The sequence below is a fragment of the Mus pahari genome, chromosome 1 (genome assembly GCF_900095145.1).
Source record: "Mus pahari chromosome 1, PAHARI_EIJ_v1.1, whole genome shotgun sequence".
NCBI lineage: Eukaryota > Metazoa > Chordata > Mammalia > Rodentia > Muridae > Mus > Mus pahari.
Genome location: NC_034590.1, coordinates 111,383,294 through 111,402,963, shown reverse-complemented (window position 1 = coordinate 111,402,963; position 19,670 = coordinate 111,383,294). Strand labels below are relative to the sequence as shown.

Below are 19,670 nucleotides of genomic sequence, written 5' to 3'. Positions count from 1 at the left end.
TAGATAGTAGCGGGAAGACTAGAGAGATGTTAAGAACTGCAGTTAAGAACAGGTGCTGCTCTTGCAGAGGACCTGGGTTCAGTCCCCAAACCTCCATGTCACTCACAACAGTCTGCAGTCTGCAAGCCCAGTTCCAGGGCATGTGGCTTCCACTTCTAGCTTCTGAGGGCACTGTGTGAGCATGCTGCTCATCCACACATGCAGGCAAATGTTTATAGACATTAAACCATAAATATGTAACAGCCACTTCATCTGTTAAAAAAAACAAAGTCTAAGAATAAACATCACCTTTGTAAAAAGCTAAAAAAAAAAAGTTTGAATGGTGGTACATGGGTCTGAGGAAGATAAATTCTAGCAGGGATCAATGTTCCATTCTGTAGGAAGACAGAGTTCTGCAGATGGATGATGGTGGCAGTATATAGCAAACTGAATATTCTCAAGGCTTCTGGGTTGTACTCTTCAATGTTGAAAGTGTACATGTGTATTTGACTATAGAATATAATTTAAAAATAAGGATTGAGGATGTGGCTCTGTGACAAAGTAATTGCCTAGCATCCATAAGGCACTGGGTTGGATCCCTGGCACTGATGATAAAGGTAAATATTTTTTAAAAATCAGGAAAGGGCCATCTGCTGTGCCTTAGAAGTCAGGCTGGGCAGCCCAAGGGCACAGGTGGTTCTTATGCCTCACAAACTGAAGCAGAGCTGAACAATCACTTCTCTTTACCAGGCAGTGGGTCAGTCTCTGGGGTGACCTCCTAGCTGCTCCTCAGGCGGCCAGCCTGTGCAGCGTACTGTTGTGAGCGGCAGAGGGCGCACGTGGACAGAGCAAACAGACCCAAGCTCGCTGCACCTGCTAGACCTCCCGTGAACGTCTAGGCTCCGCACTCTGCAGCAGCCAGTACTGCCTCAGTCTGGGAGAGCCTCTAGCACTTGCAGGGTTCTGTCAACACAAAAGACTAAAAGGTGTACTCAGGCCTGGGGCCAGTGTGGTGCAGAAAGTCTGCCAGAGGTTGGATCTCGTCCTCTGTTGGCACAGATGCAGCTGACTGGATTCAGCTCTGAAGAAACCACACCCTGAGTCTGCTTTGCTAGCTCCAAACCTTTCTCATCCACTCTCCAGACTGCCTCATTCCTTGGGGTGTGAGGGAACAAAATGAAGAAGATGGGGAGGATCCAGCACCCACTGAGAAGGCACAGGTCTGCAAAGCAGGTACTGCTGGAATGGGCCATAACTAGTATCATCTATGGTAGAGCCTAACATGTCTATCCACAAATTTTATGTGTATAACCATAAGTATGTCCTAAGACAAAATTATAAGCTTACTTGAAATACCTTGAGGGCTTTTTTTTTCCTTGCAACTGGATTATATCGTATACAATATGTGTTCCAGTCTCAAAAGTGTGGGGACAGGCTACTGGGTAAGCCCATCTACCTGGGGGTTCCAGAAGGACCTCCAGGTCACCTGTACCTTGCTGCTTGAACCTGGCAAGAATCTGCCCTCAGCATAACTGAGATCTAATTGGGCCTAGAGTCTCAGACCACACCCTGCCACACTCTTCCTCACCTGGAAACCCTCTTAGGGGTACCCACTGGGCGCCTCTTGAGACTGGAAGAGTGAAAAGCAAAGCTTTCTCTCTCTCTCTCTCTCTCTCTCTCTCTCTCTCTCTCTCTCTCTCACACACACACACACACACACACACACACACACACACACACACAAAGTATCCAACAACTCCTTTGCCAGCCTCCACACCTTCTGGCCCCAAGCTCTTTCAGGGCTGCTGCTGCCTCCTCCTGGATCCGACATGACCCGATTGCCTGAACCTGTCCAGGTCTCAGATTGCATCACTCCCCCTCCCGAGACCCCAAACTCCTCATTTCCTGGTCTCAGCGTGGGCAGGAAGTCAGCACATCAGCCACCCCCACACTGACTTGCCTAAGCACCCAGTAGAGCTGGCCATCTTCAGCCTCAAGGGCTACCTTCAGCAGGAGGCCATTCAGGGTCCAGCCTGAGTCAGGGAGACAAAGATCTGAACCCAGAGCCAACCCCAAGCATCCCTGGGGCTCCCCATGCTTCCTTCCTGGCAGCACTCCCAAGTTGTTTGTTTGTTTTGTGCTATTTCTGAGCCAGAGACACCTCTTCCCTCCAACCTGTATTAATCCCAGGCTAGACTCCCAGACTCCCCTTGGGCTACATAGAGAGGTTTCTGCAAGCCGGTTCTAAACACTCATAATGAACCAAACCAAGCGGGATACAGTAGGGTAAAGGAGAAGGTCCCTGCAGAGCCTGGCCCAGCACCTACTGTGGTTTGCAGTGTTCTTCACACAACCTGAACTACCAAAGGAGTGTTCCTTCCTTTGTGCCTGAGACCCTTCCTTCAACCAGCCATCTCCTAAACTCTGCCTTCATCGAGTGAGAGGCTGGATTTCCAGGGGAAGTTCAGGACACTCCACCACACACACACACACACACACACACACACACACACACACACACACACCACGAGACTCATATTATTTGGTCATCTCACTGTTCACCCAGCCGCCTAGTCAGGGCCACGTTTTTGAAGTGTCTGAGGTGGTCTGGCATCATGGTGGGTGCTAGTAGTAATCTCAGCACTCAGAAGGCTGAGACCAGCCTGGCATACAATAAAGAATTTTCTGCCAACCTGTTCCCGAGGAGGAGGGAAAACTAAGGGAAACGTGGCTTATGTTTGCAGGTGGACCACTTTGGCACAAGACTCCCCTTCCTCTGAGACCTGCCTGACCCCTGTGTATTTCTGCCCTAGTTGTAATTACCCATGTTTTGTTCTGAGTGCTCACGTGGTTGTGTTCACACAGTGGGATGGGGCCGACAGTCCCCAGCAGGCAGGGGAGATATCGGGGTGGGAGAGGAGGTTCGTTTCCAAGCGGCTTTTCATTGGAAGCTGTCAAGAGCTGGATGTCATAAGTGGGGGGGGGGGGGCAGCGCCGCCCTGGGGAGCACACCGGTGGGTCTGGAGTCCCGCCCCCTGAGTTCCCGGGATGAGTGACCTGAGGCAAACCACATCGCCTAGGAGCTTCTCACGCAAAATGGAAAGCTGGACTTCCACCTCCAGGGGTCGTGGAGAGGACAAACGCGGATGCTGCGGGTAAGGCCCTTTGCGGCTGCAGCTCTCCATGACCAATCCTTTTCCCGGGGCCGCACTGGGGCAGGGGAGGCGCACTCTGGGAGGGCGTCCTCACGCGAACAAAGGCTAAGGGAAGGAGAGAAATCCGCGACAGGTCCAGTCCAGGAGGGCCAAGAGAGGGGAACCCTTGCATACTAGGACAGTAGGCGTGGGTTAGAGTGCCGCGAGGCTGAGGGTTCTTAGGGATACCAGGAGCCGGGAGCTGGGAAGGCTTCCTGGAGGTGGAGAGCCGCGGCGTGCATGGCCCCTTTAAGAACCGATGCCCGAGAAGCTTGGGGCGCGGGGGACGGAGGGCGGTGGCAGAGAGACCCACGGCCGCCGCCAGGGCTCCGCACCCAGCGCCCGCTCCGCTGACGTCACCTGCCCCCGAGCGCCTCACTCTGATTGGCTGCAGGTGACGTCAGGGGCTTTTTCGCTCGGCATGACCTCATCCCCACCGGCAGCCCCGCCCTCCGCCCCGGGCCTGTCACTCGCGGCTCCCGCGGTGGCCGAGCCGGCTCCGCGGACCCCCGCCCCACCCGGACGCCGGACGCCGGACGCTGAGCCGGGCCGGAGCCGCCGGCCGCGCCCGCCAAGTCGCGGGCTGGGATGCGCGCCGTGAGCGCGCGTGCCCGACCGCAGTACGCGCGCTCCGTCCCGAACGAGCGCTCCCCGTGGTGGCGGCGACGACGACGGCGGCGGCGGCGACGCGCCCCGCGCGCCTCTCAGGCCCTTGCCCTGGCTACGCGGGCCCCCGACGGGCCCATGGGTGGCGGAACGGAGCGGGCGCCCTGAGCGCGGCACCGGCGTTGGGGGCAACCCCGGGGCAAGCGAGAGCCAGGTGAGCCAGGCGCTGACAGCGGTCGGGTCCTAAGCCGGGTGTGGGCCCGGGACGTGTGGAGGTTTCTGCGTTTGTGTGTTCTGAAGGAAGCTCTTTGGAGCACCAAGGAATAAATGGTTCTACCCCGCGAGCGGCGCGCACTGCAGATCCGCGCCTGCAGTGAGCTGTCTTTCTCTGCATAGTCCTTCTTATCTGGAGGGACATACATAAGAGACCTAGGGATTCACGGGGGAGGGCTGAGATCCAGCACAGATCGGTGAGAGTCCCTGCGATGCGCCCCCGCTGGCAGCCAGATTTGGGGAAGGTCGTCCGCGGCTGCAGCGGGCAAGGGGATGCGAAACCTCTGACACCAGAGGGTCGGCTCCGGCCTGCGGTAGGCTCCTTATCTGGAGAGGAAGCTATAGGACCCCCCACTCTTCGGCTCGCATGGCTGTCCCGTCACCCCTACTTCATGGTGCTCCACTCGCCTCTGCGGATAAAGAACATCCTTACGGACGCAGAGGCAGTAGGCGCGATGCTGGGGGAGGGGCCGGAACGGCTGCTGTCTCCCTGGCCTCTCTGCCTACCTTGGGAGGGAGCGGCCAGCCAGATGCCGCTGGTACCCGTGTGCCAAACCTTGCAGGTGGAGGAGCAAGAAGAGGCTCAGCTTCCACTAGATCAGACCTCTTGGAATAAATTTGCCTCTGACTCCCTGTTGACAGGGTGTGCTGTGTCTGCAGCAGAGAGATGGGGGGCCTTGATGGTGCAGTGATGGGGGTGGGGGACCAATGTGGTATCTGCAGTGTTCTGCTGTGCAGCATGAGGTGGGGGTGGAGGTGCTTTGGGTCAGGGGCATGGCTTCTTTCACAGTGTGAATGAATTCAGAATGGAAATCCAGTGACCTGTAGACCCACCCTCACATTTACTTGGCCCTAGGGTAGCCGGGTGGGTGAGGGTAGCTTACAGGGCCAGGCTCTGCCCTGGGGGGTCAGAGTCCCCGTGCATTCACTATTTGGTTAGCAGGCACCTGATATAGATGAGCAGATCATGTGACCAGGAGCTGTAGGTTCATCTTTATGTCTGACTTGCTGCAGTCAGCTTAGGGACCTCAGGAGAGTTGCTGGGCAGGTTCTCGTTCCCTCCTGCTCTGTGCCCTTGGGGATACTTGAGGATGCCTCTGGGGACTTAGCACTGAGCACAGAAGCAAAAAGATGCTTCAAGTCAATGTGTATAGGACTCCTGCCAACATCTCTCTTCTTGGGCTGATACTGAGGTTTCAACTCAGAAGTTTCAACTGGACGGCGTTTTGGTGGGGTACATCTGTGGGTTTGGAAAGAGTCCAATATGAAGCTCACAGAGGAAGCAGGGACAGAGGCTGAACCCACAGCAAGAGAGATAGTTATGCTGTAGTCCTAAGGAATGTGTGAGCCAAAGAACCTGACTGGACCTCTCAGGACCACAGCTCCCTCCGACCTCCACTGTCTCTTTTTTTGGCCTGGCTATTTGCCTGACTGAGACAATGTTTCTGTTCCTTCTCCTGGGGCAAGGGTGCAGGGTAGACTGGTCAGAGAAGCCAAGGGCTCAACTGCCATGCAGGAACATTTGAGCCCCTCCCTCTAGGAGATGGTCTCTGCCAGTCTTCAGAAGTGCCCAGTGTGACAGTGAGCTGGCATCTCAGTATCTTGGGCTCCTAATTTCTGGCTCTTTCCTGAGAGCCTGCCTGGCTGTGAGCAGGAATACCCAGGTCAGATTGTTGTGAGAAGGGACCCAGTCTTACAGGAGCTAATGGGCCTGGCAGCCATTTCTAGAAGTAGGGAGGTTCTTGTCACTAGGCACTGAGCAGGAGTAGATTAGTGAGGATGCCACCGAGGGCTCGGGCTTTTATTGGTCACAAAAGGACTTGGGGACCAGAACATATTGTGTGGGAACCCCAGTGTGAAAGGCAATGGACTGTCACTTGGTATGTGGGCACCAGGGGCTTTGGTATGCAGAGGGATGTGTTTGCAACTGTGTATTTCAGTCATGCACTCCAGGAGACTGTAATGTCTTATGTATGTGCAGAGGGACACATGTGTAATTGCACTCAGGGACAAGATGGATTGTCAATAAGGCATGCATCTGCGAATGTACAAAGGGGAGTGTTCCTGTGCCCAGGGAACAGTGCCACAAGGCCTGAGCTGTGGACCTAGCCTCCAGCAAAAGGGGCTGCCTGGGACCTCCCTGAGGGGTGTGGCCTGGGAAAGTCTCCTCTTAACTTAGGAATGCTTGTCTCCTGGCTCAAAATCCTTTGATGAAGGCCTACAGCCTCAGCATAAAATGTCTTGACCACCCCCCAACCCCATTCACGGCTCCTGTAGAACAGGCTGATAGCTGTTCTCCCTGGGAAGAACTGGGAGTTATGTTGCTTTGCTAAGATATTGCATGGTCTGTCTGCCCTGCTGACCTTCTCAAAACTGACCCTACATATCTATTTCAAGTCCCAATGAATTCTATCCAGCACTAGGCCTGATGCCCAGCATGGAGGAAGCCAGGGGTGGGGGTATAAAGAGGTGCTGTTAGGATGTGCTACTGAAGACCAGCATAGTACAGAATTTCCTATGTGAGGGGGCTCATCCAAATCTTTTCAGTGCAGTATACAGATGGCCTCAGAGGAATGGGGAGCCAGTGAGCTGCAGTGTGGGGCTGGGTCTTGGGAATTAGGGCCAAGTAGAGCAGGGTTGGAGTAAGGGGCTTCGTTGCTGTCTTTGAGTTATAGACCAGAGCTACTGGGCACCTGCCACGGAGGAGTGGGAGCATAGAGGAGGGAGACCTGCCTAATCTGCAGAGCAGCCTGCTTCTTGGCTGTTGTAGTAGGAGCAGCCGTTGCCTGGCACCTCTGCTGTTGCCATGGCAACATCAGAGGTGCTAACTTGCTAATGAGTCCCCCTCCGATGCAAATAGCAATACTGTAACGGTTAATAGGGCCCAGCTCCAGTTCTCAGGGTTCCCTGGGAGGTAGAGGAAGGGACAGGTATCAGGCCTGAGTCTAGCTGATACCCCCATTCCGCCTGCCACCGACCTTCTCTCCTCTGCCTTTCCCTCTGGGTCTCCCTTCCCTGCCACCCTCTTGTGGGGTTGCGATGAGAGTCTTCAGATGGGGCAACCCTAGCAAAACTTCCCTCAGGGTAGTTCAAGGGCTGCTGCAGAGAGGGTGGGGCTGTGCCTTCTAGCTTCCTATACTAGTAGCTCTCTGCTTCCCTTGATGCAGTTAACCCATGTCACCTGGGAGGAGGTGAACACTGCTGGGTGACAGGGCCAAGGGACTCAGAAAAGGCCCTTCTGCACCCCAGCATCCTGAATCATGACCCTCTCAGAGTCCTGGGCGTTTAGTCCCATTGTGCAGCTCTGCTAGTAGGAAAGCCCACTCCTTCCTCTGGCCTAACCACTAGCCTGTAGTTCCCTCATGCAAGATTCCAGTTGGAAGTCAGGGAAATGTCCCTGCATATCTAAGATAAGCATTAGCCTATTGCTGTTGAGATTCCTCAATGTGACTGGCCCAGGCCCGATTCCCTGGTGAAAGGCTTGCAGAGAGGCCTGAGACACACATAGATGTCAGGGATTAGCAGCCCAAAGTCCCCACCGACTGTGCACAGGCAAGGTTTGGAAGTTGTGCCCTTGCACCAGCATGGTAGCTTCATATAGGTGCCCACATGACTGCAGTAGAGGAGTGGGAATGGGCCAGGCCTGGAAGGTGCTCAAGTGAGTGCCTAGAGGGCTAAGTTCCTTCCTACCCCACCACATTTGTAAGGCTAGATGAAGGGAATATTGTACTTGCCCTGCTATCTTACTTTCCACTGCCCCCAAGCCTTATTGTCCTGACACTGCATACATCCTGGGGGCTCCAAGGGAGACAGCACCTGATAGATGAGAGTCATCAAGCCTGAAGAACCGGGCTTCCCCTGATGCTAGCCATTTTCAGTCCTTCCACATATTCTTCAGCCCAAGAGCTTCTGGGGCCATGTCGAAGGTCCAGCAGCTCCAAGCATCGTAGGTACCACAGCCTTCATCCTAAGGCTGACAAACCCCATCCCTTTGTACAATGGGTGGAGTGCACCAACCTCAGCCAGAAGCATCCATCAGGAACGGTAAAACAAGAGCTCCCTAGTGCCTGGCCTTGGGGAGCCCATGAGCAGGGGTGGGGCCGGTCCTGCTGGCCTAGCTCTTCTTTCTATCCATGAGCATCAAGATTATGAGCTTAGAGAACCTTTTGTGGAGATGGCTTCTGGGAATTGGCCATCCAGCACTGTGCCAAGAACGGGAGGGGGGTCTGAGAGCCCCTACCTGGGAAAAGAACAGAGTCAAGATTTATACCCTAGGGTATAAAATGCATAAATCAGCAGGACAGAAGTTGAGGAAGGCACAGGTATAGCAGCACCCCAGAGCCCATAATAAGGACCCCATTTGCCTTCTGCCTTATACTAGAGCCCAGGCAGAGCAGGGGGTGGTCAGGGTCTCTTCTATGCACTCACCCCACTGAGTAAGGTATTGGCTCATCCATTCAGGAGAAAGGGCTCAAAGCATTCCAGGTGCCAAACACAGGGCCTGCCTGGGAGCCAGCTATAGCTACCCAGATCTTACCATCTGCTGACCATTCGCCTTTCCCTCAGGTCTGGCACCATGCACTAGGGTACCCAGAACGCTGCAAGGCCACGCCCTCCTCACTTCAGGGGTCACTCTCCCCACTGCCTACCACCCCACCATGGCTGGGGATCGGCTCCCGAGGAAGGTGATGGATGCAAAGAAACTGGCCAGCCTGCTGCGCGGTGGGCCCGGGGGCCCCTTGGTCATCGACAGCCGCTCCTTCGTGGAGTATAACAGCTGCCACGTGCTGAGCTCTGTGAATATCTGCTGTTCAAAGCTGGTGAAGCGGCGCCTTCAGCAGGGAAAAGTGACAATTGCTGAGCTTATCCAGCCTGCTACGCGGAGCCAGGTACCTGTGGCCCACCCTTGCATGCGTCTTCAGGGCTGACCATTCCCGAGCAAGCACGCCTATGTCACCTCTGAAAGAGACAGAGGAGCTCCTCGGCCTCGTGCCAAGAGTCTTCTGATAAAGTGTTTCCCCCTCGCTGTCCCTCTGTTCCACACTGGGTTCCTTGGGGTCAGAGCTGGGAGTGTTGTAGGCTAGTTCTCTCCAAGGGGGCCTTCCTCTAGAAGTCCTGGGGAGTCCCTTTCATCTCCCCATATACAGGGCAGATTCTGAGGGAGGAGTACTGGATGGATAAGGGAAGTGGGGTTGCACGGAGGGTAGAGCAGGGTAGATGCAGCAGGATGGTGCCATACTGAGGACAAGGACAGCTGGCTCTGGCCACTCTGGCTGTGGTGAGGGCAGGAAGGGAAGGCTAAGGGGATTATAGTAGGCAGACCATTTCACTAGCCTCCCCATTCCTCTTCCCACTTCCTGGAGCCTTCAGTGACCCAGAATGTTCTCTGTGGCCCCCAAGAAGGAAAATCGTTTCATGGGGGAAGGGACAGATTTCTTCCCCAGGACTATCCATTGCAGCAGCTGGGAAGGGACTAGTCTATCATGGAACATTTGTGGCCTGAGGCAGGCTACCATTACCAACTTCTCCCACCTCTTTTGGGTTAGAGGGGCATGCCAACAGACTAGGGGCTTTAGAAGGATTTCAATTTCCCAACTGCCTGACTCCAAGCTATGATGTGAGAAAAACCCAGGTGGGATGCCGCTTGTCGGGAGTCCCCCACTCCAAGGCCAGAACCAGCTCCCCGTGGTGCCAATGAAGGGAATCCAGTGATTAATCACCCCCAGCGAGGACTCCAGCCAGAGTGCAATTCTATTGGCTGCTGATGACATCATCCAGCCTGGGGTTGACAGCTCAGCTGGCTTAAAGACTGAGTGTGCTTGGGAGGCGGGGACATCAGTCTGTCTAAGCAAAAGCCCCTCAACATCTGGCCCTAAGGCCACCACATTGGGGAAAGGGGCAGGAGGAACCCCAGCTTGCAGCCTCGCCTCCTGACCTGGTGGTGTTTGGGAAGGGGAGGCCTACTGCAACCTCAGTCTCTCCATTAGGAGCTGGGGGAGAATAAATAAGAAGAGAGGTACTGGCCTTCCAGGAAGCCTCAGCGCCCGCTCAGGCTATGTGCATGTGCTCTCTGAGGCCCCATTAGACTCGCCTGTGCCTCATTAATACTTCTGGTTCTGGCAATTTTGCCAATGAAGGGCAACTCAAGCCACCCCCACCCCTAGTCCCTGCCTGATGCAAAGCCTATTAGTGGAGCCACAGGGTTTTCTGCCCCTCCAAGTGTGCACATACCCAGCAGATGAAGTGGGGGGGGGATAGCAGCAGGCCCCTCTCTCTCTTGTCCTCTTGCTCTTCCAAGCAGCCTAACCTCTGCCCTTATGATCCCCTAGGTGGATGCCACAGAGCCACAGGATGTGGTGGTGTATGACCAGAGCACACGAGATGCCAGCGTGCTGGCGGCAGATAGCTTCCTGTCCATCCTGCTCAGCAAGCTGGACGGCTGCTTTGACAGCGTGGCCATCCTCACAGGTGAACTCCAGGGATGGGTCAGGGCTGTGGGATGCCTTCTCTTCCTTGCACTTGGCTAGGACTAGGAGTCTCGGAGGAAAATTATTGTCCCGCAACACTTGGGACAGTAGGGGGAAGCCCAGTACCTCTGGACTTCTCAAAACCCATTTCTACCCGCAGCAGCAGGAGGGGTGGATAAGCAGGAGCTCTCCAAGCCAAGTTTTTGGTAGAGAAGGGACTAGGCACCCAGGCAACAAACTGTCTTTGTCTCAAGGAGAGGAAGTTAAGGCTTTCTTTTTTTCTTACCTCAGTCTATCCTAGAACTGGTAACACAGCAGGCAATTTACCCAGAGAAGATACCAGCTGGTCACAGATTATCTCACAACAGTCTATTCCATCATGGCTGCTACCTGAGGGACCAACAAGTACCTTTCTGGGCTACCTGTGCTCCAAAAGCAGCCAGGCCAGCTGGCCTCCAAGCCCTACTCTGTCACACACACACACACACACACACACTCAGTGACTCATGCTCCCACTCTATACCATGTGCTTAGGCACACTCACCCTCAGGCCATGGCTGAAAGGGCTTTTGTAGGCTGTACCTCCTCAGGAGGCAGCCTAGATTCCCGAATAGCTGCTAGAGTGGGCTTGTTCTAGGATGCCTGCTCCAATGGCTGGAATCCGGGGCCTTTGCTGATGTCCTCTGCCCATGCTGGTAGCCTCTGCATAGCACGTAGCCGATGGAATGTCCTCCACACCCACTACATATGGAGTGGAATAAGTGAGTGGGTGGCCAAGCCAGTTCAATGGCACCAGAATCCCATGAATACCATGGCATCGAGCCCAACCTGAGAGGAAGGCTGGGAGGGCCTGGACTGGTTTAATTAAGCTGCTAGATAGATGATAGGGAGATGAATCCAGTCTGAGGTACTCTGAGGTGGTTTGGAGACTCAATATCATGAGTAGGGCCAGTGTCTTTGTGTGCATTTGGATATGAGTAATTTCCCACCACACTCTGGGCCTGTATGATCCAAGCATGTCTGTGTGTCTCTGTGCCCTGATCCTCTGGTGTCTCTACAGATGCTGAGCCTGTTGGGGTCAGACTCATAATTCATTGTGCATGTGTGAATTCTTGGAACCAGAGGCTACATAGCTATACCCTAGTTCCAGCCTCCGGGCTTAGTTTGGGAGAGAGAGGAATTTGGGCTCTTTTACAAGCCCACTATGCCTATAGGAACTTCTCCAGGGCCCAACTCACCGTGCTGTCATGAATGAAAGAACAAGGTTCTTCTGAAAATACAAAGGGCTCCAGAACTGTACCCTTCCTGGCCCTAGCAGGACAACCCCAAACCTGAGAGTGCCTGTCTCTTAGGGTTAAGGGGCAAGGGACAAGATCAAGTGGAGACTGGGGTAGCCTTGGGCTGGACTTCTCCCAGAGGATCCGTTTGAACCTGGTTGTGCTCTAGCTAGCTCCCTCCAGTTCTAGGTGTCTTCCCTGTCAAGTTTGAGTCCTTGTCCTCCTTCATCTAAATACTGAGCTAGGGAGTCCTCCCGGTCAATGCAGCATGAGACAGGCTCAAAGTGATACCACACTGGCCAGCTCCTGCTGAGCTAGTGCACAGTCTGAAGCAGACAACTGACTGGGACTGGGGGTGGTCACAGCGCACACAACAGAGGTCAGGCCTTTGCATATCACTCTCTGACTGGTGCTTACAGAAGCTCAAGGAGATGAGGGTGGCCAGTGAAAGGAATCAGGAGAGGGAACTCAAGCTCCCACGGTGATGGTGTTCGTGGGGCAGGGGGTAATGAACTTAGTCCCCTTTTTTTCCTTAAGTAAAGTTGGGGTTTATTAAGAGAGAGTTTTAAGCTAGATGTCAGTATGCCTTGGCTACATTTCTGCTGCTGTGATCAAATGTCTAGTCAAATGCAGGAGGAAGGGCTTATCTGGCTCACAGATAAGGGTACAACCATCATGGTGGGGCAATTAAGATGGCAGGAGCCTGGGCTGGTGAGATGGCTCAGCGGGTAAGAGCACCTGACTGCTCTTCCAAAGGTGCAGAGTTCAAATCCCAGCAACCACATGGTGGCTCAAACCATCCTTAACGAGATCTGACTCCCTCTTCTGGAGTGTCTGAAGGCAGCTATAGTGTACTTACATATAATAAATAAAATCTTTAAAAAAAAAAAAAAAGATGGCAGGAGCCTGAAGTAGCTGATCACATCACATCCACAGTCTGGAACAGAGGAGTGCATGTGGGTGGGCTACTGCTCAACTCAGTTTCTGCATTTTGTCCTGCCCAGGATCCCCTGTCCAGGGAATGGTTCTGTCCACAGTTAGGATGGGTCTTTCCATATCAATTAACATACTTCAGATAATTCCCCATAGGCAAGTGGTTTTAGATTCTGTCAAGTTGACAACATTAACCACCACAATGTGCGTTATTATAGAAAAGGGGGAGGAAAAGGGAGCCTTAGCTTTTTAAATAGCAGGCAGGCATACCCTTAGCCAGGAGTTAGTGCAGCCTATGGGTTGTACTGACACTGTGGAATGTGGGCCAGTGATGTCACAGCTATGAGACAGTATCTGCAGTCCAACCAACTTGGACTTGGCTTGGAGATGCAGACATGCCCCAGACCCTTGTGGGTAGGTGGCTGTAATGAGAACAGAGTCAGCGTGGCAGTCAGTAACCTGAGCTATACCAAGTCCATTGCACACACACACACAAAGTATGTTTCTGAATATGCCTCCTTATAAACATCACAATAAGGGCACTGTCTCTGGCCTCCCAAACATGGTGGATAGGGGGAGTATATGAGAGTGTTCTATAGAAGAATGAGCTTCAGGGATGACCAGAGCATTTCCTAGGCCTCAAAGATACTTAACAACTAGCCAACGCTCACTCACGCAACCTTGGTGTCCCCATTTCCACCCACCCCATAGCCTTTGATAGTCCCCCAAATCCCTGGGTCCTTGGTACTTGTCTCTCTCCAGACCAAGGAAAAAGCAATTGAGACCAGAAACTGAGGCCACTTGCTTGTCAGAGCTTGTCATTGTGGAATATAGAAAGTTCCATTCTATTGAGCTCACCTCACCATGCTGAGAGCTGGTGGCCACCAGATAGATACTGCTCAGTTTCTGGATGAACCCCAGCCAGGCTAGATATGGCTGGGTCTACTTTCACATTGTTCTAATTGTTTTCTTTGAGCCTCTCAACAATGCTGTGTGGCAGGAAAATAAGGAAACTGAGGCCAGAGGCATGCCTTGCCCATGGTCACTGAGTCAGACATACCAGAGGAGCCAGCTTGGGTATCTCAAACTGGTGGAAAGTTTCTTTCCCCAGCCCAGAGTCTAGATATTGGATGTATCTAGACAATGGCCACAGGGAGCAGGCTGTGTGTGCCCTGTGTGCAGGCTCTACCGTGCCTCTCTGTCATCTGCTGGGTAGACTGGAGCCATGACCGAACCACAAATGCCCTGTGGGCTATGGCAATTCCAGTGGGTGATGTCATGCCCAAAGAGGCCCCACCTCAGAAGCCCTTTCCTCCCAGACCTGGCACTGGAGCCCGGGCCTGTGGCTTCCAGCCAGCTGGAGTCAGGGAAGGATTGCATCAGCAAGGAGAGAGGCTAAATGCCAGCCTGGCCCTAGGCCAGGGGCTGGAGAAGGACTTACCGTGTCATACTGGGGAATAAGAGACCCCTGATGAGGTCAAAGCTATCTCCTGCCTGGCTCCAATATGCCACGCTGACAGGCCACCTTGACCCCACATTTATGGGCATCAAAGCAGTGCCCCTGAGCCAGTCCCTAATTAGCTTGAGGAGGAATGTGGGCGTAGGTGCCTGCTCTAAATGGGCGGCAGCACACCCCCAGTGCTGCAGAGAAGAGCAAGCAGCCTGCCAGCAGGAGTCCAGGTGCTAGACCAGAGGCAGGCTGGGCTTGGGGTCTGCAGGGTGTGGCTAAGCCCAGAGGAACTCTCTCCTGCCCCAGCTGGCCAGCCTCCTGAAGAGCCTTCTGTGTCTCCTCCCATAGGAGGCTTCGCCACCTTCTCCTCCTGCTTCCCTGGCCTCTGTGAGGGCAAGCCTGCTACCCTACCGTCCATGAGCCTCTCTCAGCCCTGCCTGCCTGTGCCCAGTGTTGGCCTGACCCGAATCCTGCCTCACCTCTACCTGGGCTCTCAGAAAGATGTCTTGAACAAGGTGAGTACACAGGGGGTCACTGCCAATGGGAGAAGGGGGGTGAGTGGCTCTGGATCTAGGTCCTAGGGTGGTCTGAGATGAGAATAAAGTGAGTGTGAGCTGGGAGCGCAGGAGGACCTAGAGCCTGCCCACCCACTGGCCTACAGCATGGCCCAGGCAGGAACACAGCAAAGCCGATGTAAAGGCAGGCTCCCAGTCTCTTCTGTGGTGGGGCTGGAAGCCCGCATGCCAAACTGCTTCTGTCACTGGGCCCCTGGCCAGCGCTGAAAGAATCCCGTGTTTTAAAAATGGTGAGGAGGGAAAAGGATGAAGGCACCGCCCAGGCAACCATAAAATTCCTGGGAGCCCAATGCTGGCTGTGGGTGTGGCTTACAGAAGCCATCCTTCCTGTACCCATCCTGTGGGCTCCAAGGGTTTCTGGACCTAGTCTTTTCCCATATGGCAAGATCTTGAACAAAATCTGAGGCTGGGGGTGGGGGTGGGGGGGGAATCACGGGACTTTAGAGTCCTTCAGAGAGAGACAGAGGGGCGGGAGAGGGTGGGGGAGGGAGGGATTGGTTCTTCTCCCACTAGGGGGCTTTGCTTTTCTCTGCTGCCCCCTTCTGACCCATCTTCCTATACCTCCAGGATCTGATGACCCAAAACGGAATAAGCTATGTCCTCAATGCCAGCAACTCCTGCCCTAAACCGGACTTCATCTGTGAGAGCCGTTTCATGCGTATCCCCATCAATGACAACTACTGTGAAAAGCTGCTGCCCTGGCTGGACAAGTCCATCGAGTTTATTGGTGAGGGGAAGGGAGGGGGTGTGGGTCTCTATAGGGTGGAAGAGGCTGGCTAGAGGGAGACTAGACAGAGGCAGAGAGGAGGACTGGGAGGGCCACCCAGCACTGTCTGCCATAGGGAGGGAGGGTTGGGGACTACCTTGGGAAGGGAGGAACAAGGCAATCTCAAACCTCACCTGATTCCCCCACCATCCACCTGCCCCCAGATAAAGCCAAGCTGTCCAGCTGCCAAGTCATTGTTCACTGTCTGGCTGGCATCTCTCGCTCTGCCACCATTGCCATCGCATACATCATGAAAACCATGGGCATGTCTTCTGACGACGCATACAGGTATTCTCCTCCTGGGCCCTAGGGACCTAGGGAACACCACGACCAATGGCTAACAGCTTTGCCTTCCGTTTGCTCTCTCCACCCACTTGGATTGTACAAATTACTACCCTGGTGGGGAGGGAAAGCCTGAGCCCGACAAGAGGAAAATCAGGGGCAAGGCTGTCCTGACAGAAATGCCTCTTGCTTGCTTAGGTTCGTGAAGGATCGGCGCCCCTCCATCTCGCCCAACTTCAACTTCCTGGGCCAGTTGCTGGAGTATGAGAGGAGTCTGAAGCTGCTGGCTGCCCTGCAGAGTGATGGACCTCACTTGGGGACCCCTGAGCCCCTCATGGGCCCGGCAGCAGGCATCCCACTGCCCCGGCTGCCACCATCTACCTCAGAGAGCGCTGCCACCGGGAGCGAGGCAGCCACCGCAGCCAAGGAGGGCAGCCCGAGTGCTGGAGGGGATGCTCCAATCCCCAGCACAGCTCCAGCCACCAGCGCACTGCAGCAGGGCCTGCGTGGCCTGCACCTCTCCTCTGACCGCCTCCAGGATACCAACCGCCTCAAGCGCTCCTTCTCCCTGGACATCAAGTCGGCCTATGCGCCCAGCAGGAGGCCCGACTTTCCCGGCCCACCCGACCCCGGCGAAGCCCCGAAGCTCTGCAAGCTGGACAGCCCGTCTGGGGGCACGCTGGGCTTGCCCTCGCCCAGCCCAGACAGCCCGGACTCCGTTCCAGAGTGCCGCCCACGACCCCGCCGGCGACGTCCCCCGGCCAGTTCTCCTGCCCGCTCCCCCGCGCATGGCCTGGGCCTGAACTTTGGAGACACGGCCCGGCAGACTCCGCGGCACGGCCTCTCGGCCCTGTCGGCGCCCGGGCTGCCTGGCCCTGGCCAGCCGGCTGGCCCCGGGGGCTGGGTGCCGCCACTGGACTCCCCAGGCACACCGTCGCCCGACGGACCCTGGTGCTTCAGCCCCGAGGGCGCGCAGGGTCCAGGCGCTGTGTACTCTGCCTTTGGCCGGGCGAGCGCAGGCGCACCTGGACCCGGTAGTAATGGCAGCAGCAGCAGTGGTGGCGGCGGCAGCACCAGCAACAGCAGCAGCAGTAGCAGTGACCTGCGGCGGCGGGATGTGCGGACCGGCTGGCCCGAGGAGCCTGCTGCAGATGCACAGTTCAAGAGGCGCAGCTGCCAGATGGAGTTCGAAGAGGGCATGGTGGAGGGGCGGGCACGTGGCGAGGAGCTGGCAGCCCTGGGCAAGCAAACCAGCTTCTCTGGCAGCGTGGAGGTCATCGAAGTATCGTGACCCTTCAGGAGTCCCTGTGCCCTTGCTCCAGCCAGGCCAGGTATAAATATATATTATATATAAAACACACAGAAAAGGTAAATGGTTTTACTGCAATTTTTATCAAGAAGTAAATATTTCGATTTTTTATTTATTTAAGCTAGTGATCTGGCAAACTGTGCGGGGCGGCCCTAAAGCTCTGTTTTTACTGTCTGGTATTTAAACTGAAACAGGTTTCTAAGCAATATGAGGCCACCTTCAATCCCAAGCTGGGTTGACAGGCCTGGGCCCCTCCTTGCCCCTCCCCTCTGGAAACATTACTGACCTTTCAAAGAGCTGCCCAGCTTTCCTGCACTTTTTACATAAGAAAAAGGGGGGGAAATGAAAACAAACAAACAAATAAAAAACAAAAAACAAAAAAACCCCAAACCCTTACTTGCCACAAACTGAGCCGCAGACCCCTCCCCTCTCCTTCCCCTCTTCTCCTGCCACCCCTCTCCTGTTTCTCCTATCTTGGGCTCTGCAGCAAAGCCATAGGTAAGGGGAGGGGAAACCCCAGTGTCCCTGCAGAAGGCCCCACCAGCAGTGCCCCCACCTCAAATTGCCAAGTCTTAGTGGCACAGAGATAGGTACCTTCTCTGCCCTTCACCCCAGGGCTGTTATCTGGCGGGTGCTGGTGGGCACTGGGCCCAGTGGACCAGAGTTTTCAGGAAGACTTGGACAAAGGGGTTCCTGAAAGCCAGATGAGGTAGCTCCGAAGGCAAGGATGGAGGACCTCACTCCTGTGAGAGTGAGGCCCAGTTCTTTAGAAGGGCCCAGGAGGCCATTCAGAGGAAGCATCTCTCTTTCCTTTGCAGGTGCCCCTGCCCATGGGGAAGCCCAGTAGACTTCCCCAGCATGTACTGGGGCAGTGTCCCATGCCAACAGGAGGAGCTAAGCTAGCTGGGGCTGGCAGGGGCTATCTCTGCTGGTCAGAGGGGAGCTCTAGGCCCAGTAAGAACGGCGGTAGAGTCAAGCTCTTGTTCTGGGTTCTTCCTGCTACAGGTAGGACTCGGAATTCTACTGCGCCTGCAGGTTGAGGGGCCCCTGAGGCAGGCGGGGTAAAGCACCTACTGAGCCCTTAGGCTTCCAGGAAGTGGGAATCCTCAGCTTGAGGAGAACTGTCTCCAAGCAGAGAAAGACCCCACAGAAGGACAGATGCTGGGCAAGTCCCCCATGACTGCCCCATCCCCCAAAGGGCTTCTCAGGCGAGAGCCCCTCTGTATGCGCACTTCCCAGGTGATATGCTAGCCTCCACCCAAGGTGGCTTTGTAAGGCTCAGAGCCAATCTAGGAGAAGGACAAGGAGAAAAGTGCCAGCCACCCTTGCTGGATATCCTCTTGGACTGTTGGGGGACCCAAAGTTTTGAGGCAGAACAGTTCTTGCTCTCAGATGTCTTCAAGGCTTGGAGCGGGTCTGTCCTCTGAGGAAGAAGCCAAGGACTTGCTGACAAGGAGCTGGGGCAGGATCTAGGGTGGCACCTTTCTACCCCACCTCTCTTGCTGTGCCCTTCTGTCTGTTCTTCTTTTGACCTGCTCCCTATGTTCCTGTCACCCTCCTTCTTAAGCAAAAGTCCTGTCCTAGTTCTCTTGATCCCACCCATCCTGATCCCTGAGAAAATAAGCTATTGTTGTATTTGCAATCTATGGATTAGAGGTTTAAGTATTTATTATTATTGGTTAATTATTATTATAATTATTATTAATTATGTAAATTTGCCTCCTGTCTGTCATGGATTTCTGAGGTGACCCTGGGTGTGGAGGGTGCACTGACTTCCCCCTCATGCCCCCACTCTACTGCTGTCCAGGAGACAGTGGTGTGGGGCCACCAGTTGGACCCTAAAGCTCCCCCTTGGGTCTGGTTCCTCCCCTCTCTTGATAGAGATATGGCATCTATCCTGGATACTCGGGGCCCATTGGCCTCAGTCTGTCTGTTCTCACTTACGCATGACCCTGGTCTCCCCAAAGTGAGCAGACAAGATGGAGGAGGTCTCAGCTCCCCCCTCCTCTGTGTTGGGGGAGGTGGAGCACAGGCTTTCCCTGGTGGCTTTCCACCCACTGTCCAAGGTGTGGAGGGTATAGGGTTCTCTCTCGCTCTCCCACCACTCTTACCTGGTCACTGCCGGCACTGGAATGGCCCAGAATGCACCCGGCTCCCTCCTGTTGTCCAGTACAGGAGAGGTACCTTGCCCAAGCTTCCAGTCCCTGAGGACCAGGGTGCCAGCTTCCCCCTTGGGACCTTGCCCCATGAGGCCGCACTTTCCTGTCCCTCCTTTTGTATTTGAAACAATGTGTTGTAATAAATCATGAGACGGATGTTTTCCTCAGGCCTCTGCTGACTCTTTCTTAGGGCTGGTTGTGGAAGAGGTTGGGCACTGGGGGGCAGTCTGGAGATTCCTGAGACAAGGACCTGGTAGGTTGTGCCTGCAAAGTCCACTTACTAAGTGGGCAGAGGGGAGAATCTGAGGCTTATTTCTGGTAGACCAGGTATAGAGGAGGGGCACAGGATCTGATATGCACTCTTAGGATGCAAAATACCCATTTTTCTTATCTACTATTA

General features: G+C 54.7%; 1 protein-coding gene across 2 annotated transcripts; it reads left to right on the top strand.

The window, feature by feature from the left end:
- The first annotated feature begins 3,056 nt into the window (after positions 1–3,056).
- Dusp8 (dual specificity phosphatase 8) lies at positions 3,057–19,433 on the top strand. Of its 2 annotated transcripts, none has more exons than XM_029541876.1 (7): positions 3,057–3,134; positions 8,619–8,941; positions 10,382–10,520; positions 14,528–14,694; positions 15,322–15,481; positions 15,685–15,808; positions 16,001–19,433. In XM_029541876.1, exons 2-7 carry the CDS (start codon positions 8,711–8,713, stop codon positions 17,091–17,093), a joined length of 1,914 nt encoding a protein of 637 aa, XP_029397736.1. In that variant the 5' UTR covers positions 3,057–3,134; positions 8,619–8,710; the 3' UTR covers positions 17,094–19,433. The 2 variants fall into 2 exon arrangements, with proteins under 2 accessions (XP_029397736.1, XP_021055893.1); XM_021200234.2 differs by lacking the exon at positions 3,057–3,134 and adding an exon at positions 3,839–3,993.
- Positions 19,434–19,670: the final 237 nt, after the last annotated feature.

Coding starts and splice junctions, on each gene's coding strand:
- Dusp8 (XM_029541876.1), top strand. CDS start 8,711: ATGGCTGGGGATCGGCTCCCGAGGAAGGTGATGGATGCAAAGAAACTG. Junction 14,695..15,321: donor AGAAAGATGTCTTGAACAAG/GTGAGTACACAG, acceptor CTATACCTCCAG/GATCTGATGACCCAAAACGG. Junction 15,482..15,684: donor CAAGTCCATCGAGTTTATTG/GTGAGGGGAAGG, acceptor ACCTGCCCCCAG/ATAAAGCCAAGCTGTCCAGC.